Source organism: Phoenix dactylifera, chromosome 2 (genome assembly GCF_051530095.1).
Source record: "Phoenix dactylifera cultivar Ajwa chromosome 2, Ajwa_hap1_PhDact_Kaust_v1.1, whole genome shotgun sequence".
In the NCBI taxonomy this organism is placed as follows: Eukaryota; Viridiplantae; Streptophyta; class Magnoliopsida; order Arecales; family Arecaceae; genus Phoenix; species Phoenix dactylifera.
This window is the reverse complement of record NC_143191.1, coordinates 28,633,465-28,656,020: the sequence shown is the minus strand read 5'-3', so window position 1 is coordinate 28,656,020 and position 22,556 is coordinate 28,633,465. Positions and strand designations below refer to the sequence as shown.

At 40.4% G+C, this 22,556-nt stretch overlaps 2 protein-coding genes across 9 annotated transcripts; one reads left to right on the top strand and one right to left on the bottom strand.

Moving 5' to 3' along the window:
* The first annotated feature begins 209 nt into the window (after positions 1-209).
* LOC103697208 (G-type lectin S-receptor-like serine/threonine-protein kinase LECRK3) lies at positions 210-3,017 on the top strand. The gene has a single exon (XM_008779022.5). The coding sequence runs from the start codon at positions 299-301 to the stop codon at positions 2,837-2,839; it is 2,541 nt and encodes an 846-aa protein (XP_008777244.3). The 5' UTR covers positions 210-298; the 3' UTR covers positions 2,840-3,017.
* A 306-nt stretch (positions 3,018-3,323) lies between these two features.
* On the bottom strand, positions 3,324-22,096 carry LOC103697209 (ribose-phosphate pyrophosphokinase 1-like). Of its 8 annotated transcripts, none has more exons than XR_602534.3 (10): positions 21,766-22,093; positions 12,618-12,791; positions 11,081-11,329; positions 10,357-10,500; positions 10,032-10,199; positions 9,611-9,680; positions 9,428-9,509; positions 5,707-5,893; positions 4,692-4,738; positions 3,324-4,576 (listed from the first exon to the last, which is right to left on the bottom strand). XR_602534.3 is itself a non-coding variant. In XM_088715789.1 (10 exons), the coding sequence occupies exons 2-9, from the start codon at positions 21,886-21,888 to the stop codon at positions 5,713-5,715; spliced, it is 1,191 nt and encodes a 396-aa protein (XP_088571915.1). In that variant the 5' UTR covers position 21,889; positions 22,009-22,096; the 3' UTR covers positions 3,324-4,738; positions 5,707-5,712. The 8 variants fall into 8 exon arrangements, 4 of the variants coding, with proteins under 4 accessions (XP_088571915.1, XP_088571916.1, XP_088571918.1 ...); XR_005507023.2 differs by having other exon boundaries at positions 3,324-4,235; positions 4,337-4,738; positions 21,766-22,090; XR_602535.3 differs by having other exon boundaries at positions 3,324-4,593; positions 21,766-22,090.
* Positions 22,097-22,556: the final 460 nt, after the last annotated feature.

Genomic DNA, 22,556 nt, shown 5'->3' with positions numbered 1-22,556 from the left:
GATCGAAATCATTTTCTACTGCCGAGCTGATCTGATCGGTCAGAGACCGGATCAGTTCAGTTCGGACTAAACTGATCGATTCGGCTTGGTTCAACCCTTTTTTTTTTTTTTTTTTTTTGACCAGCGGAAGACTTTAAGGTCTAGTTTTTAGTGCGGACAAGAGAAAGCAGTGAAAATGGGGCGGTCGGGTCTGCAGACTATTCGAACGGTGTTGGAAGACTTTTCTGTCTCTGATGTTATACCATGAACGAATGGCTACCATTTACTCTCTCTTGGGGACATCTACGACTATTCCGCGATGCTTTCAGGGTGCTACATTTTTCCAAGATTCCTTCCTCCAATAACTGAGCCAGCTACAGCCAGGTTAACAATCTCCACTGGAGAAAAATCCTGTGGAGAAAAATCCTACAACCAAATCCCACTCGCTGGTATGGCGCCCTCTTCTCTGTTCCACCATTTCCTACCACCTCTCCTCCTGCTTCAAGCTTTAATCAGCCCTTCAGATGCTCAGGCTTACCACAACATAAGCTTGGGCTCCTCCCTGACTCCCCTAGGCGAAAACAGCTCGTGGCTCTCGCCTTCCGGCGAGTTCGCCTTTGGATTTTATCCCCTCGAAACCGATAGCAGCCTCTTCCTGCTTGCCATCTGGTTCGTGAAGACAGCAAACAAAACCGTAGTTTGGTACGCGAACGGAGACAAACTGGTGCAAGACGGAGCCGTAGTGCAGCTGACCACCGACGGGGATCTCTCGCTCAAAGACCACAACGGCCAGGACGTGTGGGACGCTGACATCAGCAATGCCTCCTACGCTGCCATGCTCGATACTGGAAACTTCGTGCTTGCAAGCGCTGATGCATCCGTTAGTTGGCAGAGCTTTGACAGTCCCTCGGATACCATCTTGCCCTCCCAAGTATTGAATCTGGGCACCGATCTGCGAGCCCGCATGATGGACACGGATTACTCCAGTGGAAGGTTCAAGCTCAGCGTCCAAGCTGACGGTAATCTAGTGTTTTATCCCGTGGCCGTCCCGTCTGGATTTCAATACGATCCTTACTGGGCCAGCAACAGTGTTGGAAACGGCACACGGCTCGTCTTCGACGAGCTGGGTACCATTTACTTGGACCTAAATAACGGGACTCGATTCAATTTTACATCTGCGCCAATAGCTTCAATGGGTGATTTCTATCACAGGGCAACCCTCGACTCTGATGGGGTCTTCAGGCAGTACGTCTATCCAAAGAATGGGATGCGGGATGGAAGCTGGAACGAAGGCTGGAATCTGGTGGATTTCCAGCCTCCAGATATCTGCCAAGCGATAAGGACGGCGAGCGGGAGTGGGGTTTGCGGCTTCAATAGCTACTGCACATTTGGCAACCAAAGCGTCGACTGCGAGTGTCCACCCGGGTATTCCTTTTTGGATCCAAATAGGAAGTACAAAGGGTGTCAAGCAAATTTTCCAGCACAAAGATGTGACGCAGATGAGAAGGAGATAGAGTCACTGTATGATTTCTCAGTGAAGATCGACGTCGACTGGCCTTTATCTGATTACGAGCACTTCAACCCCGTAGATGAGGACCAATGTAGAAAAGAATGCTTAAGCGACTGCTTCTGTGCAGTTGCTATCTATAATAATGGGGATTGTTGGAAGAAGAAGCTCCCGCTTTCCAACGGGAAGATGGGCGCTTACGTTGAGAGAAGGGCTCTCATCAAAGTAGCCAAAGGTAATAACTCCCAGCCTCCATCTCCGTCTCCAGTCATAGTGAAGAAAGACAGAGGGGCTTGGATTTTGGTTGGATCGCTGCTTCTAGGAAGCTCTGCTGTTGTGAATTTTGTCCTCATCACTGCAATACTTTTCGTGAGCTTTTGTTCTCACAACAAAGTGAAGCGGAAGCTTCAGCCTGGCTCGAACATGGCAGCGCTGAGCCTTCGCTTATTTACATACAGTGAGCTTGAAGAAGCCACAAATGGATTCAGCGAAGAACTGGGTAGCGGTGCTTTCAGCAGAGTCTACAAGGGTTACTTCGATGATGGACCCACAACCTGTGTTGCGGTTAAGAAACTTGATAACCTTTTGCCAGACATGGACAAGGAATTTATGAACGAAGTCGGAAGCATCGGCCGGACCTACCACAAGAACCTAGTCCGACTGCATGGATTCTGCAACGAGGGGAATGAACGGCTTCTGGTATATGAATTCATGAAAAATGGCTCACTGAGGGAATTCCTCTTTGGAAGCGTCAGGCCAAACTGGAACCTGCGAGTCCAGATAGCTCTGGGGATTGCAAGAGGCCTCCTGTACTTGCACGAAGAGTGCAGCAACCAAATCATCCATTGTGACATAAAGCCTCAGAACATACTCTTGGACGACAATTTAGTTGCAAGGATATCTGATTTTGGACTGGCAAAGCTCCTGAGGACAGACCAGACTCGAACAAACACCGCCATCAGAGGGACCAGAGGGTATGTTGCGCCAGAGTGGTTCAAGAACATAGGGATCACAGCAAAGGTGGATGTGTACAGTTTTGGAGTTATGTTGCTGGAGATCGTGTGCTGCAGGAAGTGCGTGGAACAAGAGGTGGGGAACGAGGAGCGACTGATACTCACATACTGGGTTAGCGATTGCTACAGAGATGGGATGTTGGAATTAGTGGTGGAAGGTGATGAAGAGGCAGCCTTTGACATGAAGAGGGTGGAGAGATTTGTGAAGGTGGCCCTTTGGTGTATCCAGGAGGAGCCATCAATGAGACCTACAATGCAAAAGGTGACTCAGATGCTGGACGGAGCAACCTCAATCCCAGAGCCCCCTGATCCTTCCTCCTACATGAGTTCAATCCAGTGAAATCATGTGCTTTTCTTGAGAATCTGAAATCATGTACTTGCTACTACGATATGTCTCATGTTTGTTGTTAACCTATGTCCTGCTTCTGCAAAAAATAATGGCATTCTCTAGCCAACCTTGATCTTTGTGTAAATCTATTTTGTCAATCCATGGGTTAGCAAGTGTATCGATTTTAAAACTCCTAGAGAGTGTTTCTTTTTGCTCTCACTCTTCATGTAGTTAGCTTGTGCATCAAATAACAGGGATTTTGATAGTATGTGTTACCCCTGAAGTGTTGCATAAGAACCAGCGTGTGAATGAAAGCTTAATGTACAGGAGAGAGGGAAAGTCCTTGATTTTACATGATGGTACAGTAATCGATTCAAAGCAAGATCTATTGAATGCAAAGAGGAAGCATATTTGGACCTCAGAAATGTCATCAGCCGAACTGCCTGCTCAGTTATTGGATTTAAAAAAAGAGAGGAAAAAATAAGGGAAAAAGTCCTAAACTCTTTGCAGTATCTGTACTTGCAACTGGAAGAAAATACATAAAATTATACCACAGAAAAAAGAATCAAGAGGGTAGATTGTAAGTGTAATTTGAAAAAGAATCAAGAGGGTGGATCGTAAGCGTAATTTGTCTAAAGTCTTTCTGATATGTTCTGAAGGAAGACAATCCTATGGAGAGCAGAGCCAACCTTGAACTGACCACCAATGGACAGTTTGCTCACAAACCACACTAGCTAGGCAGCCTGGAGGGCTAATTCACTGACGCCTCATATGCTTTTTACAACTTGACACCAGAAACTTTGTCCTTGCAAGATCCAGAGGCGTTATTGAATGACAGAGCTTCAGACTGTTTTTACATGTCTAACTCACCCAGATTACCCTAAAGAAAGGTTCCAGCTTGCGACTTAAGCCTGATGGCAATTTCATGCTTCAACGGTTGTCTGTACCAACCAGATGCACCTATGATCCTTACTGGTTAATGGACACCATTGGAAATGGAATTCAGCTCCTCTGAAGAAATTAAGCATCATCTACATTCCTCTACATTCCAGGTCCGTAATTTAACATCTGTGAGCCTGCCCTCGATGACAGAATTCTACCAGAGCAATGCTGGATCTTGATGTAGTCTTTTTTTTCTTTTCTTTTCTTTTTTTTTTTTTGGTCAAATGTGATGGAGTCTTCAGGCAGTATATCTATCCAATAAGAACTGGAGCGAGATCTTGGAGGAGGCAGAATGGTGCAATGCTGTGGTTTATGTTCAAAAGCTACTATAAGTCTGACGATAAACAGAGGGTGGACTTGCAAATGTCTGCCTCAACGTTTCTTTTTGGGTTCTGATAGGAAATATGAAGGGAGCAAATCAGTCTGGTAACCCAGAGACGGAAGTGGAAAGCAGACAACTTCAGATCTGCAGGGATATTGATCATTGATTGGCCTAAATCATTCTTGGAGTTATTAAACCACAGATGTGAAGAGCAACCAACAAAATATATATGGAGAAAAACTCACTGTTTTACCAAGGACCAGGCAACAAATCTAAGAACATTCCTCTGTAGCCACTGATAATAAATGATAAATTTTATGGAACATACATAATAGGATCAGGGTTATAGTGAGTTTCATTGGGTCTTCCCAACGAAATGACAGTTTCTGCCCACATAATGTTCTGACAATGACCGCTGAAGCGTGCCAGATGCAGTCAAGGCTGTAACTTGAGATGCCTCCCATCAATTTATGATAACCTGATCTCTAAATGTAGTCCATAACTTTGTTACCAAATGAAAAAGCTCTTCAGGTTTAAAAAAATCAAAAAGCCACAGATTTTTAAATATACTTTCAAATAAAAAAGGTTGTCTTCACGTACTGTTTTAATTGGCAAGCGCAAAACCAAATGGAGACGCATCCATAATCCTACAGGAAACAAAAGATAAGCAACAAGAGTTCCAATAAATGAGTGCCACAAATTTTTTGCTCAATATTAATAAACTTTGCAATATGGATATGTGCTAATCAAAAGCATGGATTGTGAGAACCCGAGCGGGCGTGTGTTTACTTCCACATCGGTTATTCGCTGGGGAAATCTTGGGTACTTATACAGGATCAACGAACCCAAATAATACCTTCCGGCTAGCCATTTTGGGTGAGGTCCTAGATTGTTACAAATGGTATGGGACACTGCAGCACGGATTCATTGGGGCTGACCACAGGCCAATCATAGTGTTTGTGATTAGATTTGAATAGATATGAACCCTTAGCCTGACGAGGACGTCAGGGCTTGAACGGAGGGAGTATGTGAGAACCCGTGCGGGCGTGTATTTAGTCCCACATCAGTTATTTGCTGGGTAGATCTTGGGTACTTATACAGGATCAAGGAACCCAAATAATACCTTCCGACTAGCCATTTTGGGTGAGATCCTGGGTTGTTACATGGATGCACACATTGATATAGCTAAAAAAGACAAACTTAAAATGACAACAACAACAGTACTATTATAAGAGTAGCTGCTTAAGATGATTGAATGAGTAAACTTGATGATTAACATTTCATAATTACAGATAACATTATCAGGCACAGCATATAAAACCAACAGGTGATCTCAGATAAGAAGCTAAAGCTACAGGCACAGATCCAGATAAACATGCAATAATTCTATGATGGAAAAACACAAAAATCAGTATACCAGTATTACAGAATGTTAGTAATTAATGATGGAATAAAACAAAATTGGGGAATAAAGCTGGAGAATAGACATAATCATCAGCCAAGAGTATGCACTAAAATATACAGAAGAAACTTCAAACAATGGTTTCATGACCTAAAGTCAAGGGCAATTCAGAAATATGGAGACAACTATTAGTGAAAGATAAAAATTAATCACCTAATTTCACTGAAAAATGCTGCTGACAGAGCCATCACCATGAACACGACGGATGGTCTCAGCAAGAAGGTTTGCCACAGACAGAACAACCAGTTGAGGAAAATAATTATGTTCGGCAACTGGAATGGTGTTTGTAACTATCACTTCTTGAAAAAGACCTCCAGAGAGCCTTTCAATTGCAGGAGGACTGCAAACAAAGCATGAAAAATCTTATTTAACAAAGAACTCAGATGCAAAAGGTAATGTTTTAAGAGCTATTACTTCTTTCAACATGCAAAGTAATATCAATGACCCAGCAATCGTAACAACATCAAAACTCCAGATGAGGCGCACAGAAATTCTATTTTATTCGGTAGAATGGCTTCTGCATTGCATCTCATACATATTTGCATCCATCTAACCATGCACCAAATTTCCTTCTGCAGTATAGACAAGTTTAAAACATGCATGGACCGAAGGGATTATTTTGCACGGACAATGCACATGGTAGGCCAGCGGCTACGTCACTATTTCCATGCCATACATCAACTGAACTTTTGTCCTTCCTCATCTGGTTCCTGAGCTCTAGGAACTCATAAGTAAAAAAACAATGATAGAAAGGCAAAATTATGCACCTGACATCTCTGAATTCTTCTTTTTACACTATCAAAGTTGTCTTAAGACCAACAGTGGGATTACAAATTGATGATATGTACTGTTTCCTTATACTTTTAAATATGTATAAGACACAATAGGTTATTACTCTTATCTCTTGAATGCTCTCTTGACACAACATGTTGGAGAAAATCATGTAAATATTGTATAGAGATAATATAGGAATAGGAAGCTTTTGTGACTATCCATTTGTACATAAAACAAGAAATAGGGGATGATTCCCTTCCTGTGCTCTTCTTCATATCAGTAGATACCTTAAGAAAACTTATAAAACTTACTGTTCTTTCACCTTCCAAGCAGTCATTTGGGAAGTAGACAAGCTGACAAGCTGCAAAATGTGTTTATGTGTGCACATATGTACGCATACCTAAATGCACAAATAAAAATATATGAGTACTCATACAAACACACATATACCCCTGAGTGAAACCTCTTGACGTAGGACCAACGTCGGCGGAACCGATACTGGGCACCGGACTGGTTGCTTGGCGAAACGAGTCGGTACGGGCCCGCGCCGTGCCACGTCAGGCCTGTACTGACACAGTAAAAGAAATGGGGGAGAGGCAGAACGAGAGAAGAAGAGAGAGAGAGAGAGCGGAAAAAGGAGGGAGAGGGAGACGAAGGAAGAGAGAGGCCGGCCGGTAGAAGTCGGGGAGCCTTCATGTGGAGGAGGCGGAGGTCGGGGAGACGCCCTGTTTGCCGACTTCAACTTAAAAAACCCCCCTCCGGACCGGAGACTGAACGCTGCCTCCGCGTCTCTCCGGCCTCTACCTCCTCTGCGCGGAGGCTCCCCGGCCTCCGCCGGCCAGCCTCTCTTCCTTCCTCTCCCTTTTCCTTCCTTCCCCGCTCTCTCTCTCTTCCTCTTTTTTCTTCTCTTCTCCCCCTCCGACGACGGCAAGAGGCGTCTTGGTTTCAATGGAGGAACCGTCCCGGTCCGCCACCGGTACGGCCCGAGACGCCCCGGACTAGGCGGTTCGAGACAGTTCCGCATACCTTGCGTAGGACAGTAGAGGTTAGAGCTGCTTATATGCGATGGCAGGCTTCTGAAGCGAAGAATTACGGTTTAAGATGAAAGGAAATTAGGGTTTCATGGGTAGGGACAAGAATTTTGAAGTGCTTTTAGCTGCAAAATTAATAGCATAAGACATAATAATAACAGGAAGAGTAGTAGAACGTGGAAGAAGATAAGAATTAGAGAAAAGGACGAGGAGACAGAATCGGAGAAAGAGAGGGGAGCATGGCCGAACTTTGGCTTTTTTTCTTTCAATCAAATCATCTCAAAGACCATCTCTTGGAAAAGAAGATTACAACCTTTATATATACTCAACACCATAACTTTAAATCTTGATTACTGGAAAAAAAACAAATCCTAGCAATCAATTAAATCGTAAGGAAAAAATCCTAAAAGACACAAAAGCCCCTGCATAATCTGCAATCAATACCCTTGAATAGTGGCTGATACAGTAATGCTACAGTAACTTGACGAAAAGAGACTTTAAAAATCACCGAAACCCTTCATTAAAATATGGACGGCTAGGATCTTTTAAACTAGTGATTTGATACACATCGGTCTCGATCCCAAAACTAGGATGCGATTGAGACAAAAGCCCCCACATCACCTTGCATTTTGTGCACCTTCTAGTCATTGCACATATTAGAACAACTAATTTAACAAATTGCAGATATTCTTCTCATCCAATGCATTTATTTACCCGAAAGACATTGAACTGCCATCACCTAGAATAGGAAATTTAAATCAACATTTTCATATGCATTTTCAGTCCATCTTAATCAATACTTCCAATTAGTACTATGATACCAAGAAGCAATTTCCCATTCTGTGGCAAATTCATCCTATATGTATGTACCTTTTATGCTGAGATGCATGGATTAGAATTCAAATAAAATTTTAACTATTAGCTAGTACCTGATTTACAATCTTCTGCATTCCATTTTGTACGCTGATTGGTTGAAATTCTCCACCTTGCCACACCGCTTTTCTAAGGTATTACTACAATGTATGCAAAGTTCAAGCATTCAAAGTTTTCTTTACCTTCATATATGCAAATATTCACAAAAGATCTTTTTTTATGACTTCCCATAACTTCTGAAGGAATAAAATTGGAAGCCATCAGCCCCTGGAGCTTATTTTCACCAAGATCAAATAAAAGCTATGTGAGTTCTTTGATAGTAAGATTCAAGATCAGATAAGCACTATCATCATGACAGCCTATCCAATCAGCAATATATAGTCTTAAATTTCCATCCCAACTAGTTCCTCAAGAAAGGCAGTAAAACACTCCATTTCCTCTTCCAATAAAATGTTAAACAAGCAACTCTAGAAGGCCATTCATTTGGAACCCCAGACCTAGGCTCCAACCTCCAACAAGTTACACAAGCAAGGAAATTTAACACCTTGTGCCATTTGAGCTAAGCCAAAATGATATGCGATTACTTCTTTCTTTAGTTTAGTATAGATTTACAAATTAAAAATATCAGAGGAGTGTTCTAAGGAGTACTTATACAAATATATTCACCACATATTCCCTGAATCTTGATGGATATAAAAGTTTTATTTTAATGTATATAGCATAAAATCTTAATAAACATAAAGTAATTGGATCAGAAATTTTATGACTTGGTACTACATTACTTGTGCAACTGCCTAGGCATCTAAGCAACTGCGTCAATAGGCTAAGTCTATCACCAGTGGTAGCTTTGGGCTATCTGACTGCTATGTTTAGACTATATACTAATTATGGAACTGACTCTCAACTGTAGCTTATGACTTTAAGAAATAATTACCCAATCATCAATTATCAACTATATACTTTCTATCTAACCAAGAAATCTTAATAACTATGAATTATGGACTTCAGATGCATAAAACATTTTTTCTGAATTCAGTCATTCATGACTGAGAGGAAGTATTGCATATTGTTTTAATTAACAATTTACAACAAGCAAATTACTAAGTATAAATATAGACTATGGAAGACCACGAATCTGATATTTCAATCATGATAGGGTTGACAGACATGGATGTGAATTCAAAACAAGTGGTTACCTGAAAACAGCATGGGTGCAGCATGCATAAACTGCACTTGCACCCTCCTTCTGCAACAAATCTGCCGCATTGGTGATTGTTCCTAAATTCATAAATATGTTAAGTAACATGAAAAGCATGTCTACAATGATATATTGCAAGATTTGCCTTGTATATTATTAGTTTAGATGCAGAATAGCTTACCAGCAGTGTCAATCATGTCATCCACCAGAACAGCTACCTTTCCCTTCACATCCCCAATCAAGTTCATAACCTGCATAATTCAAATTCAATTTTTGATTAGGATTCTGTGAAAATTGTTTCTTCCACATATCTGAATTTGATTCATAAGAATAAAACACAAGGTCTATTCTCCGGTCTTATTTATTTTTTAAAAAAAATATTATGGAAGCTAGAAAAGGATTTTACAATATTAGATTGGAAACATGAGACACAAAGGTATAAGAGATATTTAGAAATATTGTGTTTTACAATCCTGCTTAATTGAACAAATCTACTTCTTCAGGTTGTAGTTTTATGACTTCTTACTTTAGCAGTCTGAAACATAAAAAGAAGAAATTACAGGATAAATGTATGAAATGATCCCTAAACACAGCATATTCACCTCAGAGATATTATGTCCTTGACGTCTTTTATCAACAATAGCTAAAGGTGCATCTGATAACTTCTTGGCCAAACCACGGGCTCGTGCAACCCCTCCCACGTCTGGAGAAACAACCACCAGGTCCTTTGGAGAAATTTTCTTACTAGCCAAGTAATCCAGAATCACAGGCTGCATAAGTTAAATAATTCGTTATACATTTGACAGGATAATAATATTCTCCAATTTTCATATGCCAAGCACCACAAAAGATAATATTGTTTTAGTGCAAACCTGCTTAGAACTAAAAAAACACGCATGATGAGAAGGTACATATGCAAAAAAATACCTGTCCAAATACATGATCGACAAAAATATCAAAATATCCCATTGCCTGTCCAGAATGGAGATCACAAGAAAGAACTCGATCGGCTCCAGCTTCTGTGATCAAGTTCGCAACAAGTTTGGCAGCAATGGATTCACGTCCTTGAGTCTGGAATCATGAAAGATTCAACAGCATCAAGGAATTAAAAAGAATAGGTCATCAGAAAAAGAAATACATCCCGAAAAGTGAAAGGCCATCTAATAAGTGTAATAAGAGGTGAAGCTGAATGGCAGCTGTAAGCATCATCCACCATATCGAAGGCTCAAAAGCTGATGTTAAAAAATTCTAGCTCACAAGAGAGAGCATTTAGAAAGACAACTGGAAAGTACAAGCTTATTCTAACATTTCTGAATTTTGTGCTGTTTAGAAATACTTTTGTCTTCAGTGTGCTTGTGTATAATATATGTGCATCTGAAAATGTCAACTTAGTACCAAAATAGATGTACAACAATGGTCTCAAATCCCGGCAGGACTCCCGCAGGACACCGGAATAGGGTCCCATCTTGAGTAATCGGACAAGAACGTCCCCCCATTGTTCGAATATACCAATCAGTACGTCTTAGAACATCCCCTGTCCTAAGTGTCGAGACGGAGTGGGATGACAGCTCATCCCGTTCCATAGGCAAACCGCCACAGCCCCATCCCACAGGATTTAAAATGTTGTGTACAACAGAGAAAAAGAATTTACCTTTCTATCTGCTCTAGCATATCCAAAATATGGAATCACAGCTGTAATGGTCCGTGCAGAGGCTCTCCTACATGCATCTATCATTACCAGAAGCTCCATAAGATTCTCATTTGCTGGGGCACATGTTGGTTGCACAAGAAAAACATCACATCCTCTGACACTCTCTTGCAGTTGCACGTATATCTCCCCATCAGCAAAGCATTTAATATTAATTTTGCCAAGGTTCAAACCTATGTAGCTTGCAACTTCCTATGTACATGCACAAACAGCAGAAAGAAATTGATGAATATAAATTGAAAATCATAACAAAGCCTTTCATATCATGCTAGAAACTAACCAGATCCCCACTCTGAAAATCAAGGAACAAGGAATTTTACATCAAAAAATGTCAAGACTAGACTCCTTAGGCGCACTCTTGTTGCATGAACAAATCTATCTCTAGTTGTTGGCAGAGTCTCATGCAAGTGATCTGATGTTGTTGGGAGGATTGGAGTATTCATCAAGGCATCCCAGGTACTCATTATGTTGTTTGGATGTCTCTTATATCCATGATAATGCATAGGCATCTAGCTAGCTCAGTTTGTTCAAAAGCACAACTTGAAGTGAGGCAAGAATGATATTACTGATTGCATCTTTACGCTTTTAGCCTGTGCAGCACTAGTACTAGATCCATCATGTCAAGTTAGCATTGCCCCATGCATTTGCTAAAAGTTAAGGATCAGTGACACACCACTACAAACATAAACTCAGACCCACACTAAAGCACCAGTAGGTAGTTGAGAACAAAACAGGATGCAGTATCATTATGAATGCTCTGGCCCATCATCCATATGTCAAGGTAAGCCATTGGCTAAATGATTACCTTTATTTATCTGCAAGATATAACATTATTTTCCCATACTCTAGATGATCCGTCATGTTAAAGGAATATTTGCAATTGATCTAAAGCACAAGCAGCATCTGCAAAAAGATAGACAGACTTCACAAAAGATGGCTTAGGTTTCTCCTTTTAATTTTGGATTCCGTAGACACAGTCATCCTTAGAAGGTAAGAAGCATCGTTTTCTAGAAAACAAGATAACCTGGTTACAAGGTTGTTGGTATAATATGGAAATGTACTATGTTATCACTGATTTATTCCGATGGGCCCTCTGGAATCTGGCAATTGATAGCATAAAAAATTTGATTTGATAGCCCAAGAAACTATATGCCATATCGCCAATGGCAAGTAAATAGATGTCATGGCAGCTTCGCAACATAAATGTGAGCAACCTTTTATTTACATTTGCTATCATTGAATACTTTCAAGATACGAATTGAGAGTACAATCGCATTCTCCATCCACACAAAGTAGGCATACCTATATTTTTATTTTTTTCTTTTGAGAGAGGATAGGCCTGCCTACATTATTAAAGAAATATACTTATCCATTTCTGAGTGCAAATTAGTTCCTAGCCAGTGTGAATTAATAAAATGCCCATAGGTCGTGCGCTGGGCTGGACATCCATGTATTTAACTGAAGCAAGAAAAGTAAGAACCTGTGCAAGTGGAAGATTTGCAGTGCCAGAGAAAATTCTCATTCTTGTATCAGGCTTCTGTACAATTTCCTTCTCTTGATGTGTTACTGAAAGGCCAGGTACAGCGGGATCTTTCAATGCTGGTGTGCACAAGCTTTCATTAAAAAATCGCAATGGCTTGGGCACCTCAGACTTCTATCAGAAGGAAGAAACAACAATAACAATCAAAGAAGCACGTGATTATAACCAAATGAATAGATAAACTTTAAACAAGTGATTAAAAGAGATGGAGTAATATCTTCACTAAACAAGTTTGAAGTTACTGCATATTGTTTGGCATTTATGAATTAATAACAGCATTAAGCTGAAGTTGCTTCAGCATTGTCTCAAACTTCAATCAATTTAATCATAAAACAAAACTAAAAGAACTTTAAAAAAAAGAAAGAAATTGCCCATTTTGCTTCCTTATATTCTATAGCTGTAGGCAGAGTAGCAGCACGTTCTCCAATTTTTAGCACTGGCACCATCAAACACCTCACCTGGTGAATATATGAATGGGAAATAAAGTATCTTTCTTTACATATGGCCATTCTAATAAGTTATTAGTCATGTAATGCCATATAACATGATATGAAAATGTGCTTATTTTACTTATCATTAATAAAGTTGATACATAAATTGGGACCCTTTTATTTTCTCTCTCTCTGTTCTAGAACTTTCTTAGTTTCTTCTAATATGGCCCAGAGATCATGATGTGTCACCGCGAACCCTAATGTTCCATTATCGTGAATTCATGCATTGTGCCCCTGATTGCCACAAGATGCTCTTCATTGGAGTCCATGCTCATTCAGTTCTTTCCCCCTTGCTAAACTCCTACCCACCATGAATCCCAATGCTTTGTTGCAAATAGCAAATACCCGAGGCAAGTGACTTTAGAGGTCTCCAACATTTTAATACCTTGGAACTTGCTCTAAGTTCATATCAGCTGCAAATAAACCTACAAGGTCATTTTTCAGCCGCATGGCTCCATTAAACAGTGCAAAGGTAACTTAGATAATAGTCAATAAACTTAAAATGCATTATCCCAGTGTTAAGAGATAATGAAACTATGAATTTTGACTGATTGCAACGTAGTTCATGCTTAAGAAGGTCTACAAGCTCCTCGTAAGCTTCAACATCCTCCTCATGTCATTTATCATCTTTGTTAAGTAATCTAAAATCCTCGCAAGCTTGGCCTAGACATATTAGCTGACTAGTCCTTCAAATTCTAATCAAATCACAAACATGAGCATATAAATTAGGTATCTTTTTCAGACTTGGTAATATCTAACACTAATCTTTGTCGCAGCCTCTCCCTTTGGGCTCATCAACCCTCTGTGGTCAGGGAGCACCCCCCCTCCCCTTCTCTTGCCCCTTCCTTCCCTCTCTCCTCCTCTATTCTCCCTACCTCCTCTTTCTTCTCTAGTTTGAGAGTCCCTTTAACAATAGCCCAATGGGGTTGTTGCATTGTAGGGAAGCCATGCGGGGTGTCAACGGCAAGTGCTGGAAAGCACCTCTTTGGCATCTCCCTTGCTGCCACCTTCAACTCCATCTCACCACTGCCTCCCACTCTGCCGCTCTCCAGCATAGAGTCGAGAAAATCACAGATCTCGACTCACATCTTGGCTTGGGAAAAATAAGGGCTACACTGCTACACCATTGTCTCGGCTACCTCGTGCCACTGCATCACCTTCAATTCACACTCCATGTTCTGAGAAATATATACTATCCTGCCCTGAAACTGACCAATGCACGGTGCCCATTCGCTTCGCACGCAGGAAGCCAAGGAAGTTTCTTTTTCTCTACATCGCTTTCTTCCATCTCATCAACCCTTTAATTTCTTTATCAAACACTGTGTAACCACAGTGTAGCTGAGCATCTCAAGCATCTATGCACTATCTCCATCCTTCAAGAGAAAATCTTATATGTGAAGCTCAAGAAATGCAATTTCTTAGCTAATAGCCTGGTTGGGTGGATGAGGAGAAAGTGAAGGTGGTTCGTAAGTGCCCTACACTAAAGTGTGTTACAGATTTGAGGAGCTTACATGGGCTGCAACTTTCTATAGGTGATTCATGCAGAACTTCAGCAGTATAGCTGCACGACTTACAGATTATATGAAGAAAGGATAATTTAATTGCACGGAAGAGGCCGAGAAAAACTTTGTACTCTTGAAAGAGAGTTGACTTCTGCACCAGTTTTAGCTTTTCCTAACTTTGACAAGTTATTTGAAGTTGACTATAATGCTTTGCATATTGAAATAGGAACTATTCTTTCTTAAGAGTCGACCAGTGGCATATTATGGTAAAAAGTTGAACATTAGCCAACATAAGTGGTTCACTTACGAGCTTGAGTTGTACTTTATGGTCCAAGCTTTATAGCATCAGCAGCATTATCTTATTTAGAAGGATTTCTTGTTGTATTCTAATCATAAAGCTTTGAAGAATGTTAGCAAGCCAAACAACACGAACTGGACGCATGCTAGGTCGATTAGTACTTTGGAGGAGGCAAGGAGTATAATTATGTGCACTAGTCTGGCCACCAAAACAAGGTGGCTGATGCATTGAGTCGAAGAGCTGCTCTGTTGGTCATTTTAAGTAGTGAGTTTGTGAACCTCAATTACCTAAAAGATCTTTATACGGATGATGAAGATTTCCAGGAAGAATGGGCTAGATACAGCAAGGAGCAACCAGTAAAACTGTATGAGCATGATGGTTATCTATTTATTCCTCGAAGTTCCTTACGTGAGCACATTATCCATGAATTGCATGCGAGTGGCCTAGCCGGGCACTTAGGACGAGAGACAATACTACATGGTGGAGGAGAGCGATACTGCAACACAAGAAAGATGTGGGAAGAGATGCGGAATGGTGCTATATTTACCAGACTGAAAAAGACCATTCACAGAACACTGGCTTGTACACCCCATTGCCTATTCCAAGAGCAGGTAACGAACCAAACAAGGTATGATTTCTACTTTTGTAATGGTTGACAGGTTCCTCTGATTCCTCATGCCTCCAATTCCGTGAATCTATTTTCAGGGAGGTGGTTCATCTTCATGGTGTGCCCAAAGCCCTTACTTAAGTTGTGATAGAAAATTACTTAGCCATTTTTGGCGAACTTTTGGAGGTGGTTTGACAGATCCTTGCAGTACAAGAGTACATGTGACCCATAAACTGATGGCCAAATAGAGGTGACGAACCAAACTCTTCGGGACATCATTCGATGTCTTTCTAGCATCAAGCCAAAGCAATGGGTTTACTGCTTGGTGCAAGTTGAGTTTTCCTTAAAGTCGCCATTCCAGATCGTCTATGATTGAACACCTCAACACACACTAGATTTGGTACCATTGCCAAAGATTCCACGTTTGAATGCAGCAGCAATTAATATGGTTGAAAAAATGGCTACAATGCATGCAGATGTGAAGAAGTTGGAAGAATGAAATACCAGGAACAAGGAAGTTGTTGATAAACATCGGCGAGCTTCAGTATTCCAAGAGGGAGATCAGGTGATGATGTATATGAGGAAAAAAATTTCTCCAACAAGAATACATAACAGGATGAAGGACAAAAAGATTGGACTATATTGGATTATCAAGAAAATTAATGACAATACCTAAGTTGCTGATCTGCCTTACACCATAGGAATCTCAAAGACCTTCAATATAAAAGATCTTGAGCTAGAGCTTGTGTTGTAACTACTGGAAACTCAAGGATGAGTTTTTCTTAAGGGGACTGATGTAAAATAATTAGCTTGGATTATCCTAGAAGATGGATCGAACCAAGTTGCAAATCAGTTCAGGAGCATGGGTTTAAAACGTGCAAGCATCAGAAAATGAGCATGACTTAAGTCAGATTTTAGTGATCTAGGTGGCGTTGGAAAGCTTATGAAGATGGTCAAAAGTTGCAGATCAGTCAAAAGCTAATCCCGTTTTCTTGCTGTTTTTGGTTGGTCAAACTAGTCCTTTGTATTTTAGGAAATATTTAGGAAATTTCTATTCCTGAAGCTTAGAGAGTCTAATTTGATGAGGATTGAATCGGGGTTTGAGTAGTAGATATGTTTTGTTTGGAGTTTTCCTAATTCAAGTTATTTTTCTATTTTTGGTAATTTAGGATTGGATTCTTATGAATAGGGGCTGATGATTGTATAATTGAACATTTGTTCATAATAACATTGAAATTTGAGCTTTTTCACTCCATTGGTTAAGAAGATAGTGTTCTTCTTCCTTGTTTTTCTTGCAACAATAGTAGCCTAACAAATCCAAACCAAGTCAACTAGTCTATTAAAATGATGACCTTACAACTCAATCCAAACAAATTAAGACCATTTCAAATTTTGAAAGTGTCCATCTAGGCTCAACCGGCTGGTCCCCCACGAGATGAAGGACCACAATGCGTGCTGCTCCCGAGTGCCCTTGTGCAGCTTTCCATCATCAGACTCTAAGGCTATTTTACTGGACTCCACCACTAAGTTAATCTACTGCTAGTTGATTACTCCTTCCATCATATCCTTTGCCGCTCTTGACGATTAAACACGGCCATAGTGGCATGCTCACCTCCATGACACCCTGCAACGTCTACACCACTACCTGAAGGCCGGTCACATCATCACCTCATTCCAAAGGGACTACAAAACCACTTTGGCCACTAGGTTGACTCCGCATTAGTCCAACATAAAAATAGCATAAGCAAAATAACAAACACATTGGGTCATTGGGTGGAGGCTGCTGGCTAACCCTCAAGTTCCAACACTTGATTCATCTCGGTGACCCTCCCATGCTCGACCACCACTGTCTATCCTCCACTAGCTCCACCCCTATCACCTAACGTCATTCCCCGTGCCCTCTCTTCACCAGCATGGCCTTATTTCCATCGCAGAGCAACTCCATCGCCGCCTTAGAATGAGTCAAACCCATGTTTGAATTAAAATTGAGATTTTCCAATGAAGGGATTCAATACTTGGTTCATCAATCTCATAAATGTGCTGGATGCATTTGAGAGCCCAAAAGGGATAACCAACCACTCATACAAGCCCTCTTTAGCCTTAAATGCTATCTTCCACTCATCCCTAGATCTGATTTGAATCTAGTGGTATCCACTTCTGAGGTCAATGTTTGAGAACTTTGACCCCTCCAACATGCCTAACATATCGCCTAAATGTGGAATTGGGAATATGTACTTCATAATGATTTGATTCAAGGTACATCATCTCCATACCGGGCTCGGTATCGATGCTACCCTATTACGTGGTCAATACGCCTCCCTTACTGTGTGCCAGTATTGAACTGGTATGGTATAGTACGTCCTATACCATCCGGTTTGATACAGTACGGCATATCTTAATTTGATTGATAGCCCGACTGTCCATACACATCCTCAAGCAACCATCCTTTTTTGGTATCAATAAGAACAACACGGCCTTAAGCTTTCATGCACTAAGCTCTTGCACTACAGGCCTTGCACTTGGCCTTGTAGAATCTCGTGCTCCATGGGACTCATTCAATAATGTGGTAGCTTAGGTAAAATCACGCCAAGAACGAGATCAATCTAATACTGGATATCTTTCTTATGAGGTAGGCCATCTAGATATTCCTTAGGCATGATCTCTTAAAATTCTATCATCAATGGCTTCGGCTCCTCTAAGACATCAATGGGCAGCACATCATCTCCTTGCACCATCAAAGCATAGATCTCTCCGCCTTCTTCACTCTCGGTCCGCAAATCCTTTACCACTAGAAAGGACTTCCCCTCCACTTTAAAAACTTCGAATTGTTTCTTATCAAGCCAAAGATGATTTTATTTCCACCTTTATAAGACGTAAACAAACTATCCCTGCCATTATGAGTGAAATCTACATCATGTTGCTAGGACCTACTAAGTAGTAGATGACGTACATCCATACCTATTATATCACACCACATGTTATCCTTATAATTCTTGCCAATAGAAAGACGGGCAAAGCATTATGGTTCTGATATGCATTGGATCAGTATGGTAAGTACAGCTACCATGTTGAACCATTCACTGGCAATACAATCTCCAATACTAGTTCAACAAATCTTGTTTGGGTATTATCATCTTCTTGATATAGCTGCTCTTCATATTCTTCTATATCTTCAGGGCTACAATGTTTGTTTTAGCATGTTTAAGACACTGGTTGAAATAATTCCTAGACCTTTCTCCATTTTGGTTCAAGATGACAATCGATTGGATGCTCATTCTTGTTGGGACCTTCCTGAGATCAATTATTCTATAATCTGCATCCATACAAGGGGCAGGGGGAACCATGCTCATCTGCCCTACTCCTAGTTGGCTTCTAAGAGTTGAACAAGCAAGCTACTCCTCTATATAACTTGAAGTTGGATCACCTCGTTAAATTGGTAGATTGGTTGCATATCAACCCTATCTTGGATTACCAACTACAACCATCCAACAAATCTAGAAACCTTCTGGGCATCCCTCTCATTCAATCAATTGGTGAGGTGAGCTCAAAGAATTCTGCGGCATAATCTTGTACTAATTGGCTCCCTAACAGCAGTTTTGATACTACTTGTCTAGAACCTGTTCATAGTCAAGTGACAGAAACTGATTTTGCAATAATTTCTTCATCTTTGGCCAAGATTTTACTAGGGGGTTTTAAGATGGACTCGAGTGTGTTGAAGCTCCCCCCACCAGGCTACAACAACTCCCTTAAAATGATACACCACCAGCTTCACCTTCTACCCTTTAGAATGTTCATGTACTCGAAGAATCTTTCAACTTCAAATAGCTAGTCAAGGAACTCAATTTGAAGGAACCCATTAAAAGAGGGTAAATCCATCTTTGTACAAAAATTTCCATCAGAATTTCCTTATCTTTCATGATGAGGGTTTCCATCATTCACCTCCTCATCTCTGGAATCATCTCCTCCTTGGAGTCGATCATGTTAATCGAGATTTTGATTTCGTTGGTGCTAATCTCAGCCACGACCTTCTAATTGGCCTAATTGATTATGCAGATTCGTTAATTATTGATTTTGCTGAACCATGCATTAGAAAATCTAGGTGATCACTCTATAGGGATCTATTAAGGTAAGGTCCTTAGGAATACTACCTTGACGGTTCTCCATGCCCTATTGAGTCTTGGTTGCCATGGATCGGGCAATCCCACTCTAATAACACATTTCCTAGCACCAATCTTTTAAGAGTAGGGAAGAAGAACATTGTCTTCTTAAGAAACATAGAGTGGAAAAAAAAACTCAAAGAAAATAAGCTTCAATATTATTATAAGTAATGTTCAATTACGCAATCATCATCCCTTATTTATATGACTCCAATCCTACATTATCAAAAATAGCAAAACTCGAATTAAAAAAAAACATCAATAAAAACATATACTACTCAAAATATATCTCCCAGCTCAAACCCGATCAAAATCAGACTTTCTAAGCCTAACGACATAGAAATTTCTTAAAAATTTTCTAAAATACAAGCAACAAGTTTGATTGACCAACAATTGCAGGAAAATGATGGAATTAGCCTCTGATCGCTTGTGACTTTTGATCATCTAGTCGATAACTTTCCAAGACCACCAAATCACTAAAATCCAACTTATAGTTTGGAAGTCATGCTCGATTTTCTAAAGGTTGTGCATTTTGGCCCCATGCACCTGAAGCGACTTGCAACTCAGTTCAACCCTTTTTCTCCGGATAATCTAAAGCTAATCGACCTATATTACATTGATTGTTAGGCTATTAAGGGTCCCTTACCTCTTTCTTTTTCTTTTCCTTCTCTCTACTTTCTCTTTTTTATTCTTGCTTTCTCTTTGTACTCATTTCATCTATAATGAAATTTGTGGTGAATCTCTTTAAACATTTTCCTCAAAAAAATAAAAAAATAAAAAGGTCAGACTCTATCATCCTAGTTTAAGGTGTGATGACAAGATCATTATTGGAGACAGTACTCCCATATTCATTCTTATAAAGCAACATCTTTGACTTTTGTTGGGGATTCAAAACCACTCATGAAATTTCAAGCTTTCTCTTCTCTATTCAGAAAAAAAAAAGGAGGCTTAAAAGTTATTAAGACACTCTTGTCCTATTGATAGTATATTCGTGATACTTTAATGGGTCTCCAAGTGCAAAATTACATAGACAAATTGTATTAATGGCAAGTGTTGAGGAGTCACAAAGTGTTCATCATTACAACCTCCGAAACCTAATGCATGCATGTACGCATTTATGCATGAAGGCATGCAGAATGCAAGTATGGTTGTAAGTATGTGTGTCGGTTTTCATGGCATGCTAAACATTAAACCTTTAGTATAATCTATAATGAACCCCCAGAGTTGGAGATCAGATCATTGATCATGATCTATACATAAGAGAGCATATAATTTGACAAATCGAAGTTTATGCCATGTGCTAGATTAAATTTTCTTGTCAACATACTTTTCACTAAAAAGCATGCAAAAGGAGAAGTTGCAAATTTAAAGTTCCTAAGTCTTCTATTACAAGAAACTCTAGAAAGTCATTTCAAATGCTAACACTTCTGACTGAGTTAAGTTGGGGCAAGCTGTTTATTAAGTGCCACTGTTCTGTTTATTAAGTCAGGCACCTCTGATTTATCTTCATAACTTTGATTCAAGTGTCGGTTCAACCAATGAGCCAATTGCCCCCTTTTCTTTTTTCACTGTTTTCTACACTTCCACATACTACAAATATCATTCACACCATCATTGAAAGATTTTATTCCCTTACACATTATACTGCACTCTCATCGTGCTCAAAAACAGAACTCCAAATATATTCACACACTAGATTCTTCCTTCCATCAACTTTACGAGCACTCGTTCCATATTCTCCGCGAATAAAACCTGTTCTTTACTTCTAATCCATCATCGTCTTTTGTTATCAAGTTGCATCTACCTTAAGATACGTAAAGTTATTTCGCTCTGTTCCTTGGGCCATTACTTTATTTCGATCAAACATTAAACGCTCTTTCACTGGAATAATCTACCCAAAGACTGATAACCAAAAAACTACCCCTTATTCATCCAAGCACCTTCTTATTTCCAGAATCCATGACAGATATTCTTCAGAGCAAGAAATAAACAACCATCATAGTATAAATTCAAGTCTCAGCAAAATAACTCACCACGAATCCAGATAGAGGCACTCTCGAAGCTAGGGTTCTGGAGGCCGTATGAATCCCCGATCCTCCGACGAGGAACGATGCCCCGGGTCTCACCGAAGGAGAGGAGAGGGCCATCGCCGCCATACTGCAAGAAAAGCGGACGAAAGAGAGGAAACCGAGACGGCAACGATCAGAGGAGATAAGGGCTTCGACGGGGGTTTTAAGCCAGAGCGAGGTTTGGGGAAGGAAGAAGGGGGGATAAACCTCCGGATTCGGCGAATTTTCGCGCCGAGTGGCTTTCTTCCCCCCCTGCAGCTTTATGCCTTGCCATTTTAGCAGGGGAGGACCGGGCACCGCGACCGCGTCGGGATTTAGGCGGTTCTTTAAACTATTGTTGGACGAGATTACTAGATTGGCCCTGTTGTTTCGATCATATTACCTAATTTGCCATCACAGCGCCCGCAAGGGTTGGATTCGGCGCCATAAGTGGGGGTAAAATTTGCTATGCCAGAAAAGACGCTTTCCTCCCGTTGCCTTGCGGGCTTGTGAAAATGTATGTAATTATGTTTACTGTTCCGATAGATTTCATGGTTGATTTTCTTTTATGCCCTATTTACTTGATCTCTTGATTTCCCAGTTATATATCGTTCTTGTGCTCTTTGATTTTTCCAAATGTCATTTTTTGTTTTCTAAATAAAGAAATTAAAGATGAGAGACGGTGCATCTAGAAAATCTTGATTTGGCCATCGCCGCCCCCGACAAAATTAGAAAATCTTATCCAATTTCACTACCTACCACTCAAATCATCTAAT

What these genes read in the sequence shown, in the direction of transcription:
- LOC103697209 (XM_088715789.1), bottom strand. Translation starts at nt 21,888, where the DNA reads ATGGCGGCGATGGCCCTCTCCTCTCCTTCGGTGAGACCCGGGGCATCG. An exon ending in TGCCTCTATCTGGATTCGTG is followed by an intron (nt 12,792 to 21,765) that starts GTGAGTTATTTT and finishes TCCTTCTGATAG; the next exon opens with AAGTCTGAGGTGCCCAAGCC. An exon ending in TCGATCATGTATTTGGACAG is followed by an intron (nt 10,200 to 10,356) that starts GTATTTTTTTGC and finishes TAACTTATGCAG; the next exon opens with CCTGTGATTCTGGATTACTT.
- LOC103697208 (XM_008779022.5), top strand. Translation starts at nt 299, where the DNA reads ATGCTTTCAGGGTGCTACATTTTTCCAAGATTCCTTCCTCCAATAACT.